Source organism: Nomascus leucogenys, chromosome 15, assembly GCF_006542625.1.
Source record: "Nomascus leucogenys isolate Asia chromosome 15, Asia_NLE_v1, whole genome shotgun sequence".
NCBI classification, from domain to species: Eukaryota; Metazoa; Chordata; class Mammalia; order Primates; family Hylobatidae; genus Nomascus; species Nomascus leucogenys.
The window spans coordinates 17,416,494-17,440,213 of NC_044395.1; the positions used below are offsets into that span (position 1 = coordinate 17,416,494).

Consider the following 23,720-nt stretch of genomic DNA (forward strand, 5'->3'; position numbering starts at 1 on the left):
TCTCATCCTAAGAAAGGAGAGAGAAGTGCAGAGTGAGGCCCTTGCAGCTGTCCCTCAGAGACAGTGAGGGACAGAGCGCCCTTGTCTCAAAACCTCTGGTCTGGCTAAATCTCTTTCAGTCATGAGCTTTCCTCAAATCCATAGGACACTCCCCCTCAAGCCTCTGAGGTTTCTCTGCTTGACAACCTCCAGCCACCACTGCCATCCAGCCTGACCCTGGAGGGGCCTCGTGGTGCCTGCTGCATCCTCTGCCCTGCCATGAGCCGATTTGGTCCATATGGAGTAATGGGCCCAGGTGGTCACCTCGCTGTCTCCCATGCCTGTCTGTGTGTGAGACCTACGCTCCACCTGGCTCCCCAGCCTGCACGCCCACCCGAGACTTGCCCTTCTTCTCCCTGTGCACTCAGTCCCTCCCCAGGCAGCCCAGACACAGGTCAGAGGGTGAGGTCTCCACTTGACTGGCTCACTTCTTTCCTCTCCCCTTCCAGCTGCTCCCTCAGCTGCTGCAGAGCCTTCTCCTTTGCAGCATTCAGGGCAGCCTGCTCGCTCTTCTCCGAAGCCTCTATCTCTTCCTTGAGCTGCTCCAGCATTTGCCTATTTTTCTGTTCCAAGCTGGCCCTCTCAGCCTTCTGTTGAGACTCCAACTCTTCTCTCAGTTTCTTCAGGGAAGCCTCTTGCTCAGCCCTGGGTGGACAGAGTAGAACGGGAACGGTCCTGTGCACCCTGGGGTCACCTCCGCAGGGCTGGGCAGCTCACAGGTAAGCACACACTTACCTGATTTGGTCCTCATCTGCTTGTGTGCTGGACTGGACCTGAGCTCGGAGCCAGGATAGCCTCTGGCTTTCCTCCTCTCTCATCCGGGCCTCCTCCTCCTCAATGGCTTTCTGCAGCCGCTCCCTCAGGGAGCTGAGATGGAGAAGAAAGGCCAGGCTGTCAGAGAAACCACAAGGGTCTCTCTTCTATTCATAAGCTATGGCTCTCAGCCGCCAATAGCCCTGTTGCCTGCCTAAGAAACTTCCTAAATCTTTTTTTTTTTTTCTTTTTGAAAACAGGTTCTTGCTCTGTTGTCCAGGCTGGAATGCAGTGGTGTCATCACGGCTTACTGCAGCCTTAAACTCCTGGGCTTGAGCAATCCTCTCGCCTCAGCATCCCATGTAGTTGGGACCACAGGCATGCACCATCAAACCCAGCTAATTGTTGAGATGGAGTCTCGCTATGTTGCCCAGGCTGGTCTCGAACTCCTAGGCTCAAGTGATCCTTCAGCCTCAGCCTCCCAAAGCACTGAGATTACAAGTGTGAGCCACTGCGCCCAGTCAAAGCTTCCTAAATCTTAAAGATGAGTCTAACCTCAGTCTCTAGGTCCATGGCTGCCTCCCATAATACCTCCCAGGATCACGAAGTGACCATGAACTCCCCTTTGCTTCAAGAAGCAAACTACTGGCCGGGCTTGGTGGCTCACGCTTGTAATCCCAGCACTTTGGGAGGCCGAGGCAGGTGGATCACTTGAGGTCAGGAGTTCGAGACCAGCCTGGCTATAGTGGCGAAACCCCGTCTCTACTAAAAGTACAAAAATTAGCCGGCATGGTGGCACACACCTGTAGTCCCAGCTACTTGGGAGGCTGGGACAGAAGAATTGCTGGAACCTGGGAGGCAGAGGCTGTGCGCTCAGGGGATTCAAGTCTAGGAAAAACATGATTCAGAAGACAATTCCTTTGAAAAGCTTCTGTAGCAAATCCTAAAGCCAAAAAAAGACTTAGGATTCTTTCCTATTTCAAGATACTAACACCATTACTTTCTTCCATTAAGAGAGAAAATTTGGCCGGGCACAGTGGCTCACGCCTGTAATCCCAGCACTTTGGGAGGCCGAGGCAGGCGGATCGTCAGGTCAGGAGATCGAGACCATTCTGGCTAACCCAGTGAAACCCCGTCTCTACTAAAAATACAAAAAAAAAAAAAAAAATTAGCCAGGCATGGTGGCAGGCGCCTGTAGTCCCAGCCACTCGGGAGGCTGAGGCAGGAGAATGGCATGAACCCAGGAGGCGGAGCTTGCAGTGGGCCGAGTGAGCCACTGCACTCCAGCCTGGGCGACAGAGCAAGACTCTGTCTCAAAAAAAAAAAAAAAAAAAGAGAGACAGAAAATTTGAATTAAGTAAAAATCTTCCCTTCTAGATTCCCGAGAAACCTTTTCTGTTTGTCCTATGGCTAAATTTTACACACAACAACACAGTATTAGAGCTGGCAGGACTTTAGAAGTTTTAAGTCCAATCCCTTCATTTTACAGTGAAAGAAACTAAGGGCCAGCCTGCCTGCCTTCTCATTCCAGAAATATTTGTTACAAGATCAGCTGTGGCTTCCAGAAACTTCTACCACATGGAAGGTCCCAGCAGAGGGAAGGAGAGCCCATTCCTCAGAAAGGCTTGGGCATAAACAGAAACAGGTTCTGGTGATGAACTAGTTTGAAGCCCGGCAAGGCACTGTCCACAGAGAAATCACTTAGTCAAGAATGCCTCAATGTGCATTGATTTCAACTGAAAAGTAATTGCTACCATTTGTTCAGCAACTACTATGTTCTAGGCCATAAATCAAGACATTTTTGGCATGCCAGTCTTCCCCACAACCTAAGAGGGCCTCTGGAGTCAGGGGCCTTGGAAGAGAGATGGAAAGCACAGTCAGCCAAGCTCAGGGCGGCCAGCAAGAGGGGAGGAGACTGGTGGGCTGGCAGGGACACAACGCCAGGATTTCCTCCAAGGCGCCGCACCTTAAGGTGAGTCACATCCTGCTTGGGTGGGCCCCTGCCCCAATTCTCAGTTGGCTGGAAGAGGAGGATGCTAGGGGGTTGGAGGTGTCTGTTCTTTGGGATGCTCCCTGGTGGAGGACCCACAAGGATGTGATGTAAGGACAGACCCTATGTCAGTGCTTCCTGCCTTGGGCTCATGAGAGATTGCTCCGACTTTCCCAGTACTTGTATGTTGGTTTTCTGTTTTATTTTCTCTAAATTAAGCATAAATGTTTTATATATACTTTGCTAGGTATCATCTAAAAATAGTAATTTTCTACCACTCTTGGATGTTCTGTACAAGAGGACAAGACTTAGCCTTTAGTTAAATTGCCAAGTAAATGAAATATGTTAACACCTTTCTGTAGTGCCTTTCCCATCCTGGGACTGTGACAGATGGCTCATTAACAGCTCAATATCCATTCTCCCTTTCTTCCTTACCAACAGAACCCTGCTTTTATTCTACTGGGTAAAGAGATCAGCTAAAGGACTACATTTCCCAGTGTTCTCTGCAACTAGGTATAACCAATGAGATATAAGCAGAAATTGTTGGGTAAAGTTTCCCAACTTTAGTTGGTCTTGGTAGAACCATAGGCATCCCAGTGGTCCCCAGGCTGAGAGGGTGTCCCTGGCTCCTCACATCCCTGAAAGGCCCCAGGAAGCATGCCTAAGGGGAAGGGCAGGACCTGAGAGATTGCTCTTTCTGCTGGTGAAGCCGGAGGATCTCCTCTTCCTCCTCTTGGCACAGCTTCTCCTGCAGTTGCTGCATCTTCTCTTGCTTCGATTCCAGCAGGTGCCTCTGGTCATGCTCGGGTACTTGGGCCACTGCCTCTTCCATGGCCTTTAGTGCAGCCTCTGAGAGCTGTTTTGGGGGAGCCACAGGCTCTGTGGATCGCCTACCATGGGTGGGGAATGGCATATCATCACAAGGTTAATGTCTACCCACCTCTGCATCCAGGTTAGAATGGATACAGAACATCACAAATGGAATCCTAATGGAGGGCCCACAATCAGGAGTCAAACATGTCACCCAAGGGCAGGCAAGAGATACAGTCAATGCTTGTTCCATAGGACAAGCCCCACTGTGGCTGTTTAAGGCCCCAAGAGCCTAGGGAGAAGGGTAGCCCCTAGCAGGCTCTCAGCAGACTTACGAGGTTGTGGCCCAAGATCAAAATCTGAAGCTGCAGCTCAAGAGCAGGCAGCAGCAGGGAGAGAGTGAAGCTCTGTCCCTAATGGATTCCTTCCTAGAATGGCTCATAGCCCCGTTACCACCTCCCCATTAGAGCTCTGCCTGCTACTTAAGGCTCATGGCAGCAATTTGGGAACAGTCCCCAGAGACTGCTTTCTGCCTCCCAAACTGAGTAGTGGCCAATGTATGTGGGCCCATGAAAGAAGCAGCAGCAGGTCTCCTAGCTCTGAGAACTACAACAGTCCAGAAAGGCCCAGGAATAGGAAGCTCCCCTATCACACCACCAAGGGGGCCAGGAGAAGATGCTCCCCTAAGCCAAAAAATGTAGCAAGTGTGCATATTAAGTGCCACGTTCCCTGTCTACCCATGGGGGCACATTTTCGTCTGCTTAGAGTTAATTAAATGTTTAGAAATGAGTAAAAGGAATTCAGAGACCTGGATGCATAAGAGGGTGGTGAGATCAGGAATAATGGTATCCATTAAAAAGATGTGTATAAAGTAATAAGGACTGTTATTTTGCCTGCTTTCTGGTTCTTCAAGGAAATGCCCAAAGAGGAATCCTGAGAACATTCTGAGCAGGATAAAGCATGAGGAAAGCATGAGCAGGATAAAGCATTTTGCCTCCCAGAGTGACTTTCCTAAAGGCCAGAATGTGTCTGCACGTCCAGGTCCCTCAATCTTACGGTGGAAAGTGGCCTCACCACACACCCTCCTCGCACAGCACTCAGGCTGTTGCAGGCCTGGCACGGTGGCTCAGTCAACCTAAGCGGAAAGTGCAGGCATGACCCAAAACAAAGAGGGCTGGGCAAGAGTCAAACAGGGGAGCTGGTCCTCCCTGCTGGGGACTCAGAACCCCTTCTCCCTCCAGCTCGAGCCCCGCTGCAGATGGAAAGCAGCAGGCAGGATCAGATTAGAACAGTAGAGGAAAACAAGGGCTTAGGAATCCCATTGCAGCACCTTGAGACTAGAGAGAGAGAGGAAGACAGGACAGGTTACTGTCGTCTCTGAATTATCATAAAGACCTTTCGTTTCCCCTTTCCTAAAATCATAACTCGGACCAGAAATGATCTTGAGCCTATGCCTTCAATTATTTTCTGCTCCCAACTCCATCTCCTCCTTCCTTCCAAAGTCTGGCTTCCTCTCAGTCCCCTGACACAGCCCAACTAATGCATATATAAGACATGTGGCTGCCACCTCCTCTGAGAATCCTGCCTTCAGAAAGAGCCTTCCCCACAGCTCTCTGCCTCATCAACCCTCCAACTCATTTCCAACCTTGGCTGAAAACATCTTTTTTCCCTGAGATGGTACCTTTTAACATCTCTCTCTACTGCAGGCTGCAAGCTATGTGGAGCCCTAGGGACAGATGCTGTGGAAAGATGGGGTATCACACCGTGTGGGGCATGTGCCCAGGCTATGAGCACCAGTGAACTTGCACAGAGGCAACCTGGGCTGTCTGTCAGTGGACCTCTTCTCCCTCGCTCTGTTTTAAAGGTCTAGTAGCCCAAACTGCTAGCTCAGGTCCAAGGCAGTAAACAATGCCTGAAAGGTCCATGACATGATTGGGAAGTTGAGGACTCCAGGGGAAGAAACAGCTCTGATTTCTAGGCCAACTCCTCAGGTATCAGAATCAGTGGGACCCAGTTTCCTACAGTGAGTGACAAAGGGGAGGCTCTGCAGGAGCATAATCATTTCAGGCTGGCCACCAAGTAGCTCAAAGATACGGGAGAGAAAGCAAGAAGGGAAAGCAGAGAGAAACAGGGAAGAAGGAGAGCGGAGGGCGGGGAAACGGCACCTAGGAACACTGTGAAATGGTTTTCATGGTACTACCACAAAAGTTATGTCTCCTCTCATACTCAACTTGGTGGTTTTGATTCTTTTACCCTCTTCTCTGCAAATCCTCACGAAAGATGCTGGCATGACACGGGGAGGATCTTCCTGTTTCCTAGTCCTGTCCTTGGCCAGAAAGCATTCAGTGAGTGGCACATGCTGCCTCCTGGCCCTACCTGCTCCCTCTAGCCTGCCCTCTGCTCCTAACCCTTCAGATCCAACTTAACTACACCTTTGGAAGCTGACAGACACAGCCACTCCCACAAAATCTAGACAACCCATCCATTCCTGATACAGCTGCAAAGATTAATAACAAGGAAGCGATGGGCCTGAAGAGACTCAGGAAAGGAACAGAAGGCATTTCCTAAGGGGATGGTGTAAACTGAAACTGCATGGTCAAGTATCTCTGAGACCCTAGCAGGGGCAGCCTCGCTGGGATGGCGGGAGAAACACAAGGCAAGGGAATGAATCAGCCAAGGCAACTGGTGAGGAGCTGGAGAAGCCAAGGCCCCAACTGAGCCCTGCTGCCCAAGCTTCCCTCTAGAGGTCCTGGGAAGACACCCCTCTGACCTCTGCCCAATCCTCCTCTCTCTGAACTACACCCACCTCCTGTCCTCATAGAAAGCATCCTGAACTGGCTAACCACAGCCACCAAGGTGACAGGAAAGCCGTATAATTCCTCCAGGTCAGCTTTCATTGTAGGATATATCACCATCTGAAAGACGTGACCACCCCTTCCCTACACCACTCCTGCAATGTTATGGTGACGACACGAGATCCTGAGCTCACGTGCCCTGCCAGCTCTGAGTAATGTGTGCATGAACTTGCTGTGAGTAATGTGTGTGTAAACCTGTCTCTTCTCATGAGTCAGTCCCAAATCCTTTAGACCTGGTCAGTTCACCGAAGGGAAAATGTTTAAGTACTGATCCTTGTCTTTCTCCATGCAGAGAAAAGGAACAGTGGCTGCAGACTAAAGTCAGAAGTCTAGGGCTCTAGTGACTAGAATCTAGTGTTTTTATTTGAGACAGAGTTTCGCTCTTGTTGCCCAGGCTGGAGTGCAGTGGCACGATCTCGGCTCACTGCAACCTCCACCTCCCAGGTTCAAGCAATTCTCCTGCCTCCATCTTCCAAGTAGCTGGGATTATAGGCAACCGCCACCACACCCAGCTAATTTTTGTATTTTTAGTAGAGACGGGGTTTCGCCATGTTGGCCAGCTGGTCTCAAACTCCTGACCTCAGGTGATCCACCTGCCTCGGCCTCCCAAAGTTCTGGGATTACAGGCGTGAGCCACCATGCCCTGACTAGAATCTAGTTCTAATTCTGCCACTGACTAGCGATGTGACCTTAGATGAATCCCTTCACTTCTCGGAGCCTCAGTTTCCTCATCTGAAAAATGAGTAGGAAGGGGAAGGGTGAGAATGGAAGGAGAAAAGCTAAACAATTTCTAAATTTTAGAAGTACTTGGTTCAACGACATAGGTGAGTCACAAAAACACATTGAGCTTTGAACACAAGCACAAAAGATCAATCCTGTATACTATATAATTCCATTTATGTGAAGTGGAGAACTGGAAAAATGACCCTTTGGCCAGAACTTGGAGCTCAGAGGCCAGAACAGTGAAGACCTGAGGTGGGTGGGTTGAGAGAGGCACGAGGAAACTTCCTCAAGGGATGGAGACATTCCCTGTTTGAGTGGCCGTTAAACAGTGTGCACAGATGCAAACTTTCACTGAACTGTACACTTTAGGCCTATGTACTGCAGTGTACATGCATACCTCAACAACATTTTTGAAGAGAAAAACGGTGCTTGGTAAACAGGAAACATGATTTAACAAGTTTAGCAAATGACCCAGGAGGTACCCCCTCATCTGCCCTTGTACCTCAAGTCCTGACCAAGAGCCCCAGGGACCAAAGCTAACCCCAGGTAAGGATGAGTCACACCTGCGTGGGGCTCTCAAGGCCGCACACAGAGCACCAAGGATATGCTTAATCTCCCTACACACTAAACCCTGGCTAGAGCCTGAGCCCCACCTCCCACCACCCAAGAGTGAATAGGCACTGAAGCAGCCCACACGCAGTGGAGGACAGGGACAGACACGCAAAACTGGCCCTTACACCTCTGGAGAGACTGGCGGGGTGGGGCTGACCGCCACCTTCTCCTCAGGCTCCTCTGCCTCTTCCTGACCAGGGCCCAGCTCCTCGGCCTGGGAATGCTGCTCCTTGCCCTTCTCGTGGGCAGCAGGTGGGCTTGGGGCCTGCTCCCTTGATAGCAGTAAGGAAACAACTGTGTTAAAGCCAGTAAGAAAGCAAGAGGCTTAAGACGCACACCATTTGGGGTCAAAGAGCTATGTGACAGAGACAAGAGAGACAGCCCCAACAATTTCCCTACCTCGGGTCTTAAACCTCCCTCTCCCCGCCCTTCCTCTCCCTGAATTATTTGCACCAAAGACTAGAGACTCCTGCCTCTCAATGGAAGCAGGATGGTTATGGCACCCCAGGAGCTCCGTACACAGCAGGTGTTCAGTGGATGCTGTTGATTGCACATCAGTGCTGCTCAGGTTCCCTAGTGACTCATTCCAACCCAGTGAATTCTAAGACCAGCATCTTTCTCTCGCTAGGGGGACAGAGAACTAGCAAATGTCCACCACGCTCTGGAGTAGGCTAGGAAAAAAAGGTCCTCTCAGCTGGACCCAGAGTGATCTGGGCTTCCCTCTCCCTGGGCCGAGCACATAACAGGGCTCCAGCTGGGGTTGCTGAATGACTAGAAGTAGGATGACTATTGGAAACAGGGTGCTGGTAGGGAGGGGACTAGAGAAAGGGCTTCCCTGGCAGGAATGGAGCAGCCAGGGTGATACCAGTCTCTGCTCCAGCCCCTTGCAGGGAGGCAGCTGTGACAAAAGAGACACCTCCTTATTCAAGTTTCTAAGTTCCTCTAATCAGACCACATACCTTGATTTCAGCTGTAGACTGAGGACTAGCAAGAGGCACATTTCCTCATATCCAGCTCCCATGGGACACTAAGCAGAGCCTCTGCTGCTGCTGCTGCTGCTGCTGCTGCTGCTGCTGCTGCTGCTGCTGAGGCTACAAACCCCCCCAGCTCCCCACTCCCTCCCCAAGCCAACCCCAACCCCATCTCTCTCAGCACTAGCACACATACCCACTACACGCAGAGCAGCCGCCACCCCTCATCCTTACCTCTGGAGGGACAGCTGCAGGCTGAGGCTGGCTGCAGAGTCCTCCCCAAGCTCCTCTGCCTCCTTCCACTCGGGCTGCCCCTCGGGGCCCTGGGGGGGCTCTTCTTCGGTGGCCAGGCTGCGAGGGGGACTCTGGGCCCGCTCCTCGTGTGGAAGTGGAGGAGATAACCTGGTCAGGCCAGGCAGAGCAGCAGAGTCAGGCCCCTCCATTTGAGGAGCGGGAAGAGAACTGGGGAGTACAGTGTGTGGACCTAGGTCGTTGCCTCCTCCTGGGTTATGCTCCAGCCCCACCCCCACATCCATCCGTGGAGAGCCACAGCAGGGCAAAGCAGCCACACATGTGGGAAGGAGTGACTCCCTCCTGAGCCCTCTTTTTACCTAGACTGGAGTCAGGCTCCACAGGGGTCCCTATGCTGCCTCTGCTTGGTTCAGGGGTAAGGGCAGGACACACTCACAAGTATACCCATCCCCAGAGCTCACCATCACTGGGGCTAGGGAGGGGTGGAAGAACTAAGTGGGGAGAAAAAGAGAAGCCAGACTCAAGAGGTCAAACTAGAAAAATGCATGAAGCTGTCATGGATAGTTTTTGCAGGTCCAAAAGTGAAATGACCATTCTCCTTCCCCTTCTAGGGTGGCAGCCCTTGTCATGGGGCTCAGGCCTGAGAAGCTGAGAGCCCCTGTCACATCATACACAGTTGCACTCTCACAGATAGCTGCAGCCATTTCTGATGTGGTAGGGCCCTGGCTCAGAGCTCTGAGTTGCAGTACCAACCCTCCAATGCGACTCCTCCAGACCTCCACAAGGTTTCTTCAGCCCTGGCCCATAACCCAGCGCACATACAGCTTAATCAGCTCTGGCCCCACAATGGTGCCCAGAGTCCTGCCAATTGCACTCAGTGGCACTTCACATTCCCATCTTGGTGAAGAATCAAAGGGTCTGCTCATGCATGCAAACATATACACACATTGCCAGTACACACACGCGCACATACATATACACACGCATGTGCACACACAGACCCTGCAAGGCCATCCAGCCAGTTCATAACCTGCTGTCAAGCAAGTGTACACTGAGCCAGGCCAGCCACCAAAGCCAAGAATTCTGCCCAAGTCCACACCACCCTGAAGGCACACCCCTGGGGATAGCCTCCCACCTATGGTACCTCTCCAGGCCTTTGGACTGCTTGCTCTGCAGCTCATCTTGGCTGGACTGGCTGTCATCCTTGTCGTCTATTCCCAGTGGTTGCTGGGCCTGTAGGAGAGAAGCAATAAAAAGTTTGTGTTGGAGGGACTGCATTTGGGTCCCTCCATCCTCCTGCTGGCTCTCAAGCTTCAACAAAAGCACTGAGAAGTTGCTCTCCAGAAGATGGGACCATATGGGACGTAGAACAGAAGGCTGATCTACTGCACAGTGAAGCTTCCCCAAGCTTTGGCTAAGCCCCCAGGCTCACAGCTGCTCCCTGGGTCAGCCTTGAGGCCTGGGGAAGATGTGGCAGAAGACCACAGCCACTACACAGAGAGTCAGGAGCCAGAGGCCAAAGGAGAACACACAAGAAAAAGAAAATCCTGCCTCCTGCTGCTGGAAGCCTGCACTGTGAGCTGTGCAGAGAAAGCAGAGAAATTCATGAGTACCCCAAATCCACAGAGGCCCAGATTAGCAGGGCCAGTGAATTACAAGGGTGCTGAAATTAAGAGGGCAGAATCAGGGGCCACAGGTAAGCATGTGAGAAAGGATAAGTCCTGGAGAGATGGAGTCCTGGTAGAATGAGAGAGACAGCTGTGCCCGAGACAAAAAGGGCACCACCTGGCACCTGAAGGAAGACAAAGTGCTCCTTCGCTACATTCAGGGCCCCCCCAAGCACCCTGGCCCCATCGGCAGACAATGATGCCCCCTTCCCAGTCAGCAATTACATCATCCATCAAAAATAAAACAAAACAGAACAAAAATCTCATTTTAAAGCTTGGGTGACTAGTGACATTTAGCAAGTTGGTTAAAAAAAAATAAAAAAAAAGGAGGCAGGAAGAACTATTCTTTGAGGCAAGGTCTCACTCTGTCACCCAGCCTGGAGGGGAGAAATATTCATGATCATTTCAAATATTTTCCACAGGGGTACAGTAGGGTAGTCAGCCTGGGATCAACTCTTTGTTCTAGCTCTTCCTGCCTGGGAAGTCTGTCTCCTCCACTGTATAAAATGGGATAGCAAACTGCAACTCACAGGGCTTCTGGTGAGGATTAAATCAGCTCATATACGTAAGGCCCAACTCGTGACCCAAAGAAGGCACGCCATCAATGTTAGCTCCTCTTCCCACATTCCTCTCCCTCTCCCCCAGCCTAAGGTAAAAAACAAAAAGAAAAGACTGCCAGTGCCAGTCCCCATCCTAGGACCTGCACTCCTTCTGTCACACCAACAGGAGCCCCGTCTGTTCTGGGACACAAGGTCAACAGGAGAGGTGGGGCGGGAGACAGCTCACTCCATCTTTCCCAGTAGGGTCCCCAGCCCTGTGCCCACAGCCCCCACACCTCTCCACTGGCAGCCTAAGCTCCAGCAGCTGTGGCTAACCCTGCCATCTGGATGGGTGAGGAAGGGCAGGGCTTGAACTAAAACCCAGCTCCCCCAAATTACATTAAAAATAGAAATGCTGCCTGTGAGTACCTCCTGGTGCCTGCAGCAGAAGGGCTCCCTGCCAGGGCTGCCACTCCTCATCACATCAGCATGGGCAGAGCCTGCAGACAATGGCAGGGCACGCAGCCTTTCCCATCCCACCTCTTTCCCCTTCTAGGGTGCAACTCACAACTTGTCTTCCCCTACAGACCACACCATGCTCATCAAATATCTCCCTCTCTCACCTGTCAAGGTGACAGGCCCACTCCATTTAACAAACTAAAATATAAGATGAGTAATAAAGTGGGGTGATAGTAATAAAAATAGGGGGATGAGCCCTGAGTCAGAAAGGACTCCGGGGCTATCAGCCATACACCATAAGAAAAAAGGCAGCAGATAGGAGGGCTGGCTGCAGACCACAGCTTTCCGGGCTCTGCCTTCTTGTTTCACCTGTATTTCTGTGAGAAACTGAACTATCCCCACTGACAGAGAAAAGGGGATCCTCGGGGGAAATACCCGGATGGACAGTCCTCTTGATAGAGAGGGTCCTCTTCCTTAACTTTTTTGCTCCAGAAAAGGAAGCAAAGGAAGCAGATGAGGAAATCAGCCAAGGTCAGCATTCTTCAGAAAGGGGAGACAATCGCACGCCCTAAGCCTCTGGCCTAAAATACCATTTCCCTCTCCTTAACTCTAGGGTTTTGTTTTCGTTTAAGATGCAGTCCTCAGTTAAATAAACCATGGTGTTTTCATACAGCAGAAGACTGTGCAGCCAACAAAAAGAATACGGTAGATCTATAGGAAATAACTCAAATAAGTCAAGGGCCTATTCTCAAATTTAAAGAGCACATCGCCAAGCAGGTTAGGTAGCGCAATCCCAATTTTTATGGGAAGAAAAAAGAACAGAGAAAATAGATACGTGCTTATATGTACATAGAAAATTTTCTGGAAAGGCACATGAAAAATGTGAATGGAAACTACCCATAGTCCCTGCCTGTGTAAGGCTACAGGAAGCTGAGAACTTGGATCTTCTGTATTATTTGAAATAATTTTATAATCACTTTTCTAATTCATTATGAAATGTATTATGTCGGCCAGGCACAGTGGCTCACGCCTGTAATTCCAGCACTTTGGGGGGCCAAGGCGGGCGGATCACCTAAGGTCAAGAGTTCGAGACCAGCCTGGCCAACATGGGGAAACCTCATCTCTACTAAAAATACAAAAAAAAAATTAGTCAGGCATGGTGGTGGGTGCCTGTAGTCCCAGCTACTCGGGGAGGCTGAGACAGGAGAATCGCTTGAACCCAGGAGGCAGAGGTTGCAGTGAGCCGAGATCATGCCACTGCACTCCAGCCTAAGTGACAGAGGGAAACTCCATCTCAAAAAAAAAAGAAAGAAAGAAAGAAAGAAAAAAAGAAAAAAAAAAAAAAAGAAAGAAAGAAAGAAAGGTATTACGTCTAATTCACTATAATCGTTTTTTGTGGTGATGGCTGTGAAGGTATATAATACGATAAAACTTATCAAATAAATGTGCAGTTTATTGTATGTCAATTTTATCTCAATAAAGCTGCATTGCAAATATTTTAAATAAACAAAAACTAGTATAGCTCAGTTCTAAGCCCTCTGCCCTGGTCCTGCCCTTGAGAGAGACATGGAAAATATGGCAAAATGGGCAAGAGCGCACAGGAAGGACAGAAGACGGCATCTACAGTTCAGTCCCATGAAGGGGCTGCTGCTCTCTCCTCCAGCTCCACCTCCCCATCTCGACCCCTCCACCCCCAGAGATGGTGGACAGCTGGAAGCTGAGCCTGCGAAGCCTTGGCTACTTGGTCAGCCACACTGGGCACTGTTACCCACACCACAACAGGCAGGTCACAAGGTATGGCTTAGGGGAGGGGTCCCCAAGCCCCGGGCCACAGAGCAGGGGGCGAACAGTGGGCGGGCAAGCAAACATTACCACCTGAGCTCCACCTCCTGTCAGATCAGCAGTGGCACTGGGTTCTGACAGGAGCATGAACTCTATTGTGATCTGTGCATGCAAGGGATCTAGGTTGCGTGCTCCTCGTGAGAATCTAATGCCCCCACCCCCGGCCCCATCTGTGGAAAAACTGTCTTCCAAGAAACTGGTCCCTGATGCCAAAAAGGTTGGGGACCGCTGGCTTAGGGCTTCCTCTGCCAGGGATGGCCACCTCAGGAGGCTGCACCTCGTGAGAACCAAAACCAAGTCAGGTCCTGCTACTGCATTACAGCAAGTGGCATAGCCCAAAAAGAGGCTGCTGGCCACATCAGGTATTAGGTAGACCCAGAAATCTCTTTTTTTTTCAAGCTCCCAAGTAATTCCGATACTGGCCAGGTGTTGGACCCCAAACAATGGAGCTGGTTTTTTGAAAAGATCAACAAAATTGATTGACCGCTAGCAAGACTAATAAAGAAGAAAAGAGAGAAGAATCAAATAGATGCACTAAAAAATGAAAAAGGGGATATCACCACTGATCCCACAGAAACACAATCTACCATCAGAGAATACTACAAACACCTCTATGCAAATAAACTGGAAAATCTAGAAGAAATGGATAAATTCCTCGACAAATACACCCCCCCAAGACTAAATCAGGAAGAAGTTGAATCTCTGAATAGACCAGTAACAGGCTCTGAAATTGTGGCAATAATCAATAGCTTACCAACCAAAAAGAGTCCAGGACCTGATGGATTCACAGCTGAATTCTACCAGAGGTACAAGGAGGAACTGGTACCATTCCTTCTGAAACTATTCCAATCGATAGAAAAAGAGGGAATCCCCCCTAACACATTTTATGAAGCCAGCATCGTCCTGATACCAAAGCCTGGCAGAGACATAACCAAAAAAGAGAATTTCAGACCAATATCCTTGATGAACATTGATGCAAAAATCCTCAATAAAATACTGGCAAACCGAATCCAGCAGCACATCAAAAAGCTTATCCACCATAATCAAGTGGGCTTCATCCCTGGGATGCAAGGCTGGTTCAACATACACAAATCAATAAATGTAATCCAGCATATAAACAGAACCAAAGACAAAAATCACATGATTATCTCAATAGATGCAGAAAAGGCCTTTGACAAAATTCAACAACCCTTCATGCTAAAAACTCTCAATAAATTAGGTATTGATGGGACGTATCTCAAAATAATAAGAGCTATCTATGACAAACCCACAGCCAATATCATACTGAATGGGCAAAAACTGGAAGCATTCTCTTTGAAAACTGGCACAGGACAGGGATGTCCTCTCTCACCACTCCTATTCAACATAGTGCTGGAAGTTCTGGCCAGGGCAATCAGGCAGGGGAAGGAAATAAAGGGTATTCAATCAGGAAAAGAGGAAGTCAAATTGTCCCTGTTTGAAGATGACATGATTGTATATCTAGAAAACCCCATTGTCTCAGCCCAAAATCTCCTTAAGCTGATAAGCAACTTCAGCAAAGTCTCAGGATACAAAATCAATGTACAAAAATCACAAGCATTCTTGTACACCAATAACAGACAAACAGAGAGCCAAATCATGAGTGAACTCCCATTCACAATTGCTTCAAAGAGAATAAAATACCTAAGAATCCAACTTACAAGGGATGTGAAGGACCTCTTCAAGGAGAACTACAAACCACTGTTCAATGAAATAAAAGAGGATACAAACAAATGGAAGAACATTCCATGCTCATGGGTTGGAAGAATCAATATCGTGAAAATGGCCATACTGCCCAAGGTAATTTATAGATTCAATGCCATCCCCATCAAGCTACCAATGACTTTCTTCACAGAATTGGAAAAAACTACTTTAAAGTTCATATGGAACCAAAAAAGAGCCCTCATCGCCAAGTCAATCCTAAGCCAAAAGAACAAAGCTGGAGGCATCACACTACCTGACTTCAAACTATACTACAAGGCTACAGTAACCAAAACAGCATGGTACTGGTACCACAACAGAGACATAGATCAATGGAACAGAACAGAGCCCTCAGAAATGATGCCGCATATCTACAAGTATCTGATCTTTGACAAACCTGACAAAAACAAGAAATGGGGAAAGGATTCCCTATTTAATAGATGGTGCTGGGAAAACTGGCTAGCCATATGTAGAAAGCTGAAACTGGATCCCTTCCTTACACCTTATACAAAAATTAATTCAAGATGGATTAAAGACTTAAATGTTAGACCTAAAACCATTAAAATCCTACAAGAAAACCTAGGCATTACCATTCAGGACATAGGCGTGGGAAAGGACTTCATGTCTAAAACACCAAAAGCAATGGCAACAAAAGCCAAAATTGACAAATGGGATCTCATTAAACTAAAGAGCTTCTGCACAGCAAAAGAAACTACCATCAGAGTGAAAAGGCAACCTACAGAATGGGAGAAAATTTTTGCAACCTACTCATCTGACAAAGGGCTAATATCCAGAATCTACAATGAACTCAAACAAATTTACAAGAAAAAAACAAACAACCCCATCAAAAAGTGGGCAAAGGACATGAACAGACACTTCTCAAAAGAAGACATTTATGCAGCCAAAAAACACATGAAGAAATGCTCATCATCACTGGCCATCAGAGAAATGCAAATCAAAACCACAGTGAGATACCATCTCACACCAGTTAGAATGGCCATCATTAAAAAATCAGGAAACAACAGGTGCTGGAGAGGATGTGGAGAAATAGGAACACTTTCACACTGTTGGTGGGACTGTAAACTAGTTCAACCATTGTGGAAGTCAGTGTGGCGATTCCTCAGGGATCTAGAACTAGAAATACCATTTGACCCAGCCATCCCATTACTGGGTATATACCCAAAGGACTATAAATCATGCTGCTATAAAGACACATGCACACGTATGTTTATTGCGGCACTATTCACAATAGCAGAGAGTTGGAACCAACCCAAATGTCCAACAACAATAGACTGGATTAAGAAAATGTGGCACATATACACCATGGAATACTATGCAGCCATAAAAAATGATGAGTTCGTGTCCTTTGTAGGGACATGGATGAAACTGGAAACCATCATTCTCAGTAAACTATCGCAAGGACAAAAAACCAAACACCGCATGTTCTCACTCATAGGTGGGAATTGAACAATGAGAACTCATGGACACAGGAAGGGGAACATCACATTCCGGGGACTGTTGTGGGGTGGGGGGAGGGGGGAGGGACAGCATTAGGAGATAGACCTAATGCTAAATGACAAGTTAATGGGTACAGGAAATCAACATGGCACATGGATACATACATAACAAACCTGCACATTGTACACATGTACCCTAAAACCTAAATTATAATTAAAAAAATAAATAAACAAATAAATAAAAAATAAAAAATAAAAAATAAAAAACAATGGAATCCACCTCCACTCCACTGACTCAGTAACTTTCCCACTCACCTACTGCCAAAGGAGCCTCACAATTCGCCTGCTCCAAACCTTTCCTGACTAATCCCACCTTCCTTTGCCTGTGCCTTCACATCTCTTTAGCACCGCAAACAGGATGACCAAGATCCAGCAAGGACCTGGTGGCTGGACAGTGGCCCAGAAAGGTTTTATCAGCCAGAGCTGAGAGGAACATGTTGGGCTCAAATGCAACTGGCCTGAAAACTCCAGCCTGCCTCTAGCACACATTTCACTAAAGGCTCCAAGGCTAGGTTCATATTAAGCATCTTGTTTGTTTCACCCAACAAATTTCCATTTTGCCCGAACCAATGTTCCCTTAAACTTGCAGAGATCATGTGCCAGAACTGCTCTTCTAACCAATCCACAAAGAAAAAGAAAAGTCTTCTTGGCTTGAAGCTCCTTAAGGACAGGATCTGTGTTTGAGTCATCTTTGTACCCCACATGGGTCAGTCATCATCCATGCCCACACAGAGCTAACATCTGGCAGGGGAGACAGACAAACAACCATCAAACAAAACAAGAGTGACTAAACGGAGCAAAGATAGGGAACAATTCATCCCATTTGAGGAGGAGGTGTCAGAGGTGAACCTCCAGGACCAAAAAAGAGCTTGCTGGGGGCCGGGCACGGTGGCTCACGCCTGTAATCCCAGCACTTTGGGAGGCCGAGGCGGGCGGATTGTGAGGTCAGGAGATAGCGACCATCCTGGCTAACACGGTGAAACCCCGTCTCTACTAAAAATACAAAAAAATTAGCCAGGCGTGGCGGTGAGCGCCTGTAGTCCCAGCTACTCGGGAGGCTGAGGTAGGAGAATGGCGTGAACCCGGGAGGCGGAGTTTGCAGTGAGTCGAGATCGCGCCACTGCACTCCAGCCTGGGTGACAGAGCGAGACTCCGTCTCAAAAAAAAAAAAAAAAAAAAAAGAGCTTGCTGGGAAAAATGGGAAAGCAGAGTGGCAGGCAGAGGGGTGGCAGAGGTGTAGAGTGTGCCCCAGCAATGGTGAGCAGCAGACCCAGCTGGTGAGCAGCAGGTGGGCTGGGCATGTAAAGAGGATGAATGGGCCAGGATGGGAAGTGCCTTGAAATCTACAATCTACACAGAGCTTTGCACATGAGCAGACAGTCCACTCTTCAGCTGCTGAATGAGTGGATAAATGGATAAATACATGGTGGAAGAGGGCTTTAATTTATAGCAACAATGCAGGAATCGTCAGAAGCCCCGTGAAAGGCAGTCAGGACCATGCCTTAATGAATTAGAAGGGAGAGGACTTACAGAAATGCACCCTGTGATGGGCAGGGCTCAGTTCTGGGTCATCTGAAAAAGTGGTTGTGAAGGAAAATGAGGCCCCAGCTCAGCCCACCACCCAGAAAGACTCACCTGCTGACAAGCTCCATCCAGGACTGGGGAAAGCACATCAACATCCAGCAGGTGCTCCAAGATCCGGCTGCGAAAACCAAAGTCCTGGAGACAGTGGAGATGCAAAGGTCAACTCTGCCTCTGTCACAGTCAACACCCACCAGGCCTCTTCACTACCCCAACTCCACTTTCCAGAAAGATGTCTATTATGTGTCCAGCTCTGTGCCAAACATTTCAACATCTACTAATTCCATCTTCAAAATAACACTGCGACTCGATGGAAAGATAAGTCAAGCAAGTATGGTAAAATGTTAATTGTGGCCTATAGATGGTGAGTATGTGGGTATTCACTGTACAATTTTTTTAATTGTTCCATATGTTTGAAAGATTTCACAAGAAAATTATGGGGAAAAAATAACCCTGTGAGACTAAAACTCTTTCCCTCATCTCACAGATAAGGAAGCAGGTTGGAGAGCACATATAACTCGCCCAAGGTCACACAGCTGATAAACAAGGGGCCTGGGGGTCAGATGGGGCCCTGCACTGACTCCAAAGCCCAAGCTCTTTCCATGACACATGCTGCGAAGGATGTCACTTTCCAGCTGTCTCTCCCTCTCCGTGGTGCCCAACCAGGCACGAGAAGAGATGCCAACATCCCCAGAAAACCTGTGGGCAGTTTGGAAATGAGCCTTGGTGGGCTCTTTCCAGCTCGTTCCATCCCCTTTCCATACAGGTTCCCCTCTGGACAATGAGAGTTAATTAGTGGTGCTTCCTGCACTGGCTTCTCTTTGGGACAGGCAGCAAGTACCCACACTGGTGCCAGTTTGTTGCTGTCCTTTTGGCTGCCACAGGCCCACGATCCCACCCTCTCTGAGCCTAAGATCCCTGCTGGGCTAAGTGAAGGACTGCTACCCAACAGCATGTTAATGCGGAGAGTTCTGCCACATCAGCCCTGATTAATGGTGGGACGCCCAGACAAAGTCTGGTCCTGCTGTCCACAGCCTCCTCCATCTACTTCCACAGAGAAGAAAAATGCTGATGGGCACATTTCTCCACATGGGTGACTGCTTTAGAAGAGCCAGCCCCCTTGCTTCCGAGAGATCTGTGACATGACGATTCTTCATGGACAGTTTTTGCCAACAACAACTTTTTGCCTTCCCTTTCTAGCTTATGGGCTTTTCTTCTTTTTTGGTGACATTTTCCCTTCAGTTTGAGTTCTAGTTCACTTAATGCAGCTGCCATCTGCCTCCTAAGCCCGTGGCTCAGTGCGGGGTGAGCACACACAGCCTCCTAATTCTTCTGCACCCCCTCATATCATTACTGTTCATCCCTGACCCTCTCCCACTAATCCCTTCCCTTTGATCTGCCTCCTCCAAACAGATGGAGGATGGCTTCTAGAGGTAATGCTCTGCCAAAAAGCACCCTGAACTATTCCCCTTAGGTACAGACCTGGCAAAAGAAACCAGGATACAGCAGGCTGGGTAGAAGGTCTGGGACAAAGAAACCATGGATGCCGGCATTCCAAGACAAAGCCTTAACTTTAGAAATGAAGCCACGGCATCCCTCCTGGCCTGAGCCTGGGGAGTGTCCTCGCCACAGCTCAGTGATCCCATAAACACAAACACACCAGTCTCTAATCTCCTAGGCTCATGGTAACTCACATGATCACACAGGCAACTCACACAATAGTGAGAGTAATAATAGCTAACATTTTAACATGATTATATATATAATTATATTATTAATGTTTATATGCTAACATTTTACATTCTCTACCTCACTTTCTTCTCACAACAAACCTACAAAATAGGAAGTATTACCCTTAGTTAATGGGTTGAGAAACTGGAGCTAGACAAGACTCAAGCATGAGTTCGAAATTCTCCCACTTATAAGCTGCGTGATGCTAGGCAAATTACTTAACCCTGGAGACTCACAAATCTATGCTCTTCACCACCACTCTACTGCCCTCATCTCAAACTCACCAGGCCATGGAAGGACTTGGGGTCAGAAGCTATGGAGTCTGAGAGCTGTGGTTCCTTCATGTGTTCACTAATTTCCAGTTCCTGGAGAGACAGACCCACAGAGAAATCCCTCAGAGCAGAGCACAAAGGGTCATGGTCCCTACCCAGGGAATTCTGTTCAGGCCATAGTGCCAATATAGGGCTCAGGCCAAACTGAAATCCACTCTTCTTGAAAACCTAAAGGAGGCCTGTGGACCCTGCCATTCTCTCTGGACATGTGCACAGCCTCCACCCCACTGCGGCTGGGCAGCCCGCTGAGTAGACACAACCACACTCTGAATCAGATCAGCAAGGACTTGCATGAGTAAGGGGAGCCAAGAGTAGCAGAGATGGTTAGAAAGGTGGCAGTACCAAAGTCTGATGCTATCCTAAAAAACAGAAGGAGAACATCTTTCCCAGGAAATAGATAAAAGCTCTTTTTTTTTTTCCTGAGACGGAGTCTCGCTCTGTCCCCCAGGCTGGAGTGGCGCCATCTCCACTCACTGCAGCCTCCACCTCCCAGATTCCAGCAATTCTCCTGCCTCAGCCTCCCGAGTAGCTGGGATTACAGGTGCGCATCACCACGCCCAGCTAATTTTTGTATTTTTAGTAAAGATGAGGTTTCACCATGTTGGCCAGTGATCTCGAACTCCTGACCTCAAGTGATCCACCCGCCTCAGCCTCCCAAAGTGCTGGGATTACAGGCATGAGCCACCGCACCCGGCTGATAAAAGCTCTTTAAATGAATTCCCTCACCATCTACCTGGAGGAGGAACAGGACTAAGGGTTGAAAAATCTAAAATGCCAAAGGATCTCCCCATTCAGGCTTACTTCTGTCCATTTTGGTCATTGACCTGGTCTTGCCAAAGCAACCACTCCCATGTCTTGGGATCGTTCAGAAAGAGCCACAAAAATGGACGAGAAGGGTCTTCTTGTCACCTAACCTACCTATGCTGGGGCAGAACACTGCCAAATGTGGTACCTACCGCCCCAACCACCCCCACCTCGTCACAACACACAATGTTCTCTCTCTATAGAAACCCAGACTGCTACAACCATGACTGCCCCCAAACTGATGTCAAGAAGTACAAGGGGAGGCTGGGTGCAGTGGCTCACGCCTGTAATCCCAGCACTTTAGGAGGCCACGATGGGCGGATCACCTGAGGTCGGGAGTTCAAGACCAGCCTGACCAACATGGAGAAACCCCATCTCTACTAAAAATACAAAAAATTAGCTGGGTGTGGTGGCGCATGCCTGTAATCCCAGCTACTCAGGAGGCTGAGGCAGGAGAATCACTTGAACCCGGGAGGTGGAGGTTGTGGTGAGCTGATCGTGTCACTGCACTCCAGCCTGGGCAACAAGAGTGAAACTCCGTCTCAAAAAAAAAAAAAAAGAAGTACAAGGGGAGCCAGATTCAGTGGTTCATGCCGGTAATCCCAGCACTTGGGGGAGGCCGAGGCGGGCAGATCGAGGTTGAGCTCAGGAGTTCAAGATCAGCCTAGGCAACATGGCGAAACCCCATCTCTACTAAAAAGTAAAAAAATTAGCCAGGCATGGTGGTGCATGCCTGTGGTCTCAGCTACTCGGGAGGCTGAGGCATGAGAATTGCTTGAACCTGGGAGGCTGAGGTTGCAGTGAGCCAAGATTGTACCACTGCACTCTAGCTGGGGTGAAGGAGTGAGACTCTGTCTGTAATCCCAGCACTTTGGGAGGCCGAGGCGGACGGATCACGAGGTCAGGAGATCGAGACTATCCTGGCTAACACGGTGAAACCCCGTCTCTACGAAAAATACAAAAAATTAGCCGGGCGTTTTGGTGGGTGCCTGTAGTCCCAGCTACGCGGGAGGCTGAGGCAGGAGAATGGCGTGAACCCCGGGGGGCGGAGCCTGCAGTGAGCCGAGATTGTGCCACTGCACTCCAGCCTGGGTGAAAGAGCGAGACTCCGTCTCAAAAAAAAAAAAAAAAAAAAATACCCTGAATTATGATGAGGCGGGCAGATCACTTGAGCTCAGGAGTTAGAGACCAGCCTGGGCAACATGGCAAAACCCTGTCTCTACAAAAAATACCAAAATTAGCTGGGCATGGTGACACATGCCTGTGGTCTCAGCTACTCAAGAGGCTGAGGTAACGCTCTGCCAAAAAGCACTCTGAACTGTGACGAGGTGGGAGGATTGCTTGAGCCCTGGAGGTCAAGGCAGCAGTGAGCCCAGGTCACGCCACTGCACTCCAGCCTGGGCTACAGAGCAAGACCCTGTCTCAAAACAACAACAACAAAAAAAAAGTATAAGAGGGAGGTAGGAAGCAGGAGAGGATGTAAGCAGGAGAAAAGAAAACGAACATTCCAGGAAGGTGCCAATGGAAAAGCAAATTTCTGCTCTCAATTTCGAGTGCCAGCAGGTTTGCAGCTTCATTCCGGATTTTACTGCCTGCTGGGTCTGGGCATATTTGTCACAATTAGGGGCTCTGGCTGATGCTGACAGCCCAGTGCAGGGACATGCAAATGAAGCTCCTGACTCGGTAATAAAGATGTGGGGATAGGACCCTGCCCACAGCGGAACAGAGCAGCAGAGAGCTACAGCCGACCCCTGCCTATGGGATACAGTGACTTACTTGGCTGGCATCTGAACTGCCCTCTTTCAGAGCAGAAGCCTTCTTCTTTGGCTCCTTGGCTGCCTCTTCCCGCCAGGAACCCTCCTCTCCTACATCTACTGTGTCCTCTGGTGCTTCCTTTTCAGGGGCTTTGGCAGGCTCACTGCCCCTACGGTCTGCCTTGGGGGTCACAAGATTCCCGAAAATCTTAGGTTCACTCTTCTCATTTTCCTCTTTTTCTGGAAGCCCAGGTCTTGACCCACTTCCCTGTTGCCTTTTGCCATCAGCACTGCTTAGACTGCTGTCTGCACCTGGGCTGGAGGGCTTGCAGGGAGTAGGGGGACCAGCAGCATCTGAATCCAGAGAAACATCCTTCTTCTCCTCTGGCTGGCTTGTTCTCAGAGACTCCTAGGGAGCAACAGACCATGTTAGAAAGGAAGACATAAGGAATGTGCAAAAGGAGTTGAGACATGCTACAAGATGGAAATGCTATTCCCTGACTCCCACAGGCCAGTGCCTGAGTTCTGCCCCAATGGCTATCAATCACCCAGTTTTTAATTTTTTTTTATTTTTTTGAGACAGTCTCACTCTGTCGCCCAGGCTGGGGTGCAGTGGTGTGATCTCAGCTCACTGCAACCTCTGCCTCCTGGGTTCAAGCAATTCTCGTCCCTCAGCCTCCCGAGTAGCTGGGACTACAGGTGTGTGCCACCACAGCTGGCTATTTTTTGTATTTTTAGTAGAGATGGGGTTTTGCCATGTTGGCCAGGCT

The 23,720-nt window shown here is 49.0% G+C and overlaps 1 protein-coding gene across 21 annotated transcripts in view; it reads right to left on the bottom strand.

The window, feature by feature from the left end:
* CEP164 (centrosomal protein 164) overlaps positions 1–23,720 on the bottom strand; it is a 94,507-nt gene that overhangs the window by 21,530 nt on the left and 49,257 nt on the right. For 15 of the 21 annotated variants that reach the window (XM_030794782.1, XM_030794774.1, XM_030794787.1 and 12 more), the window contains 9 exons: positions 22,973–23,359; positions 20,345–20,425; positions 18,384–18,467; positions 10,150–10,238; positions 8,988–9,215; positions 7,908–8,054; positions 3,463–3,672; positions 775–906; positions 468–684 (listed from right to left, as the gene is read on the bottom strand). In XM_030794782.1, the coding sequence (XP_030650642.1) occupies positions 468–684; positions 775–906; positions 3,463–3,672; positions 7,908–8,054; positions 8,988–9,215; positions 10,150–10,238; positions 18,384–18,467; positions 20,345–20,425; positions 22,973–23,359 (1,575 nt within the window). Of the gene's footprint in view, positions 1–467; positions 685–774; positions 907–3,462; positions 3,673–7,907; positions 8,055–8,987; positions 9,216–10,140; positions 10,239–18,383; positions 18,468–20,344; positions 20,426–22,972; positions 23,360–23,720 lie in introns of all 21 variants that reach the window. The other 6 variants (XM_030794779.1, XM_030794778.1, XM_030794788.1 and 3 more) reach the window with 6 other exon arrangements.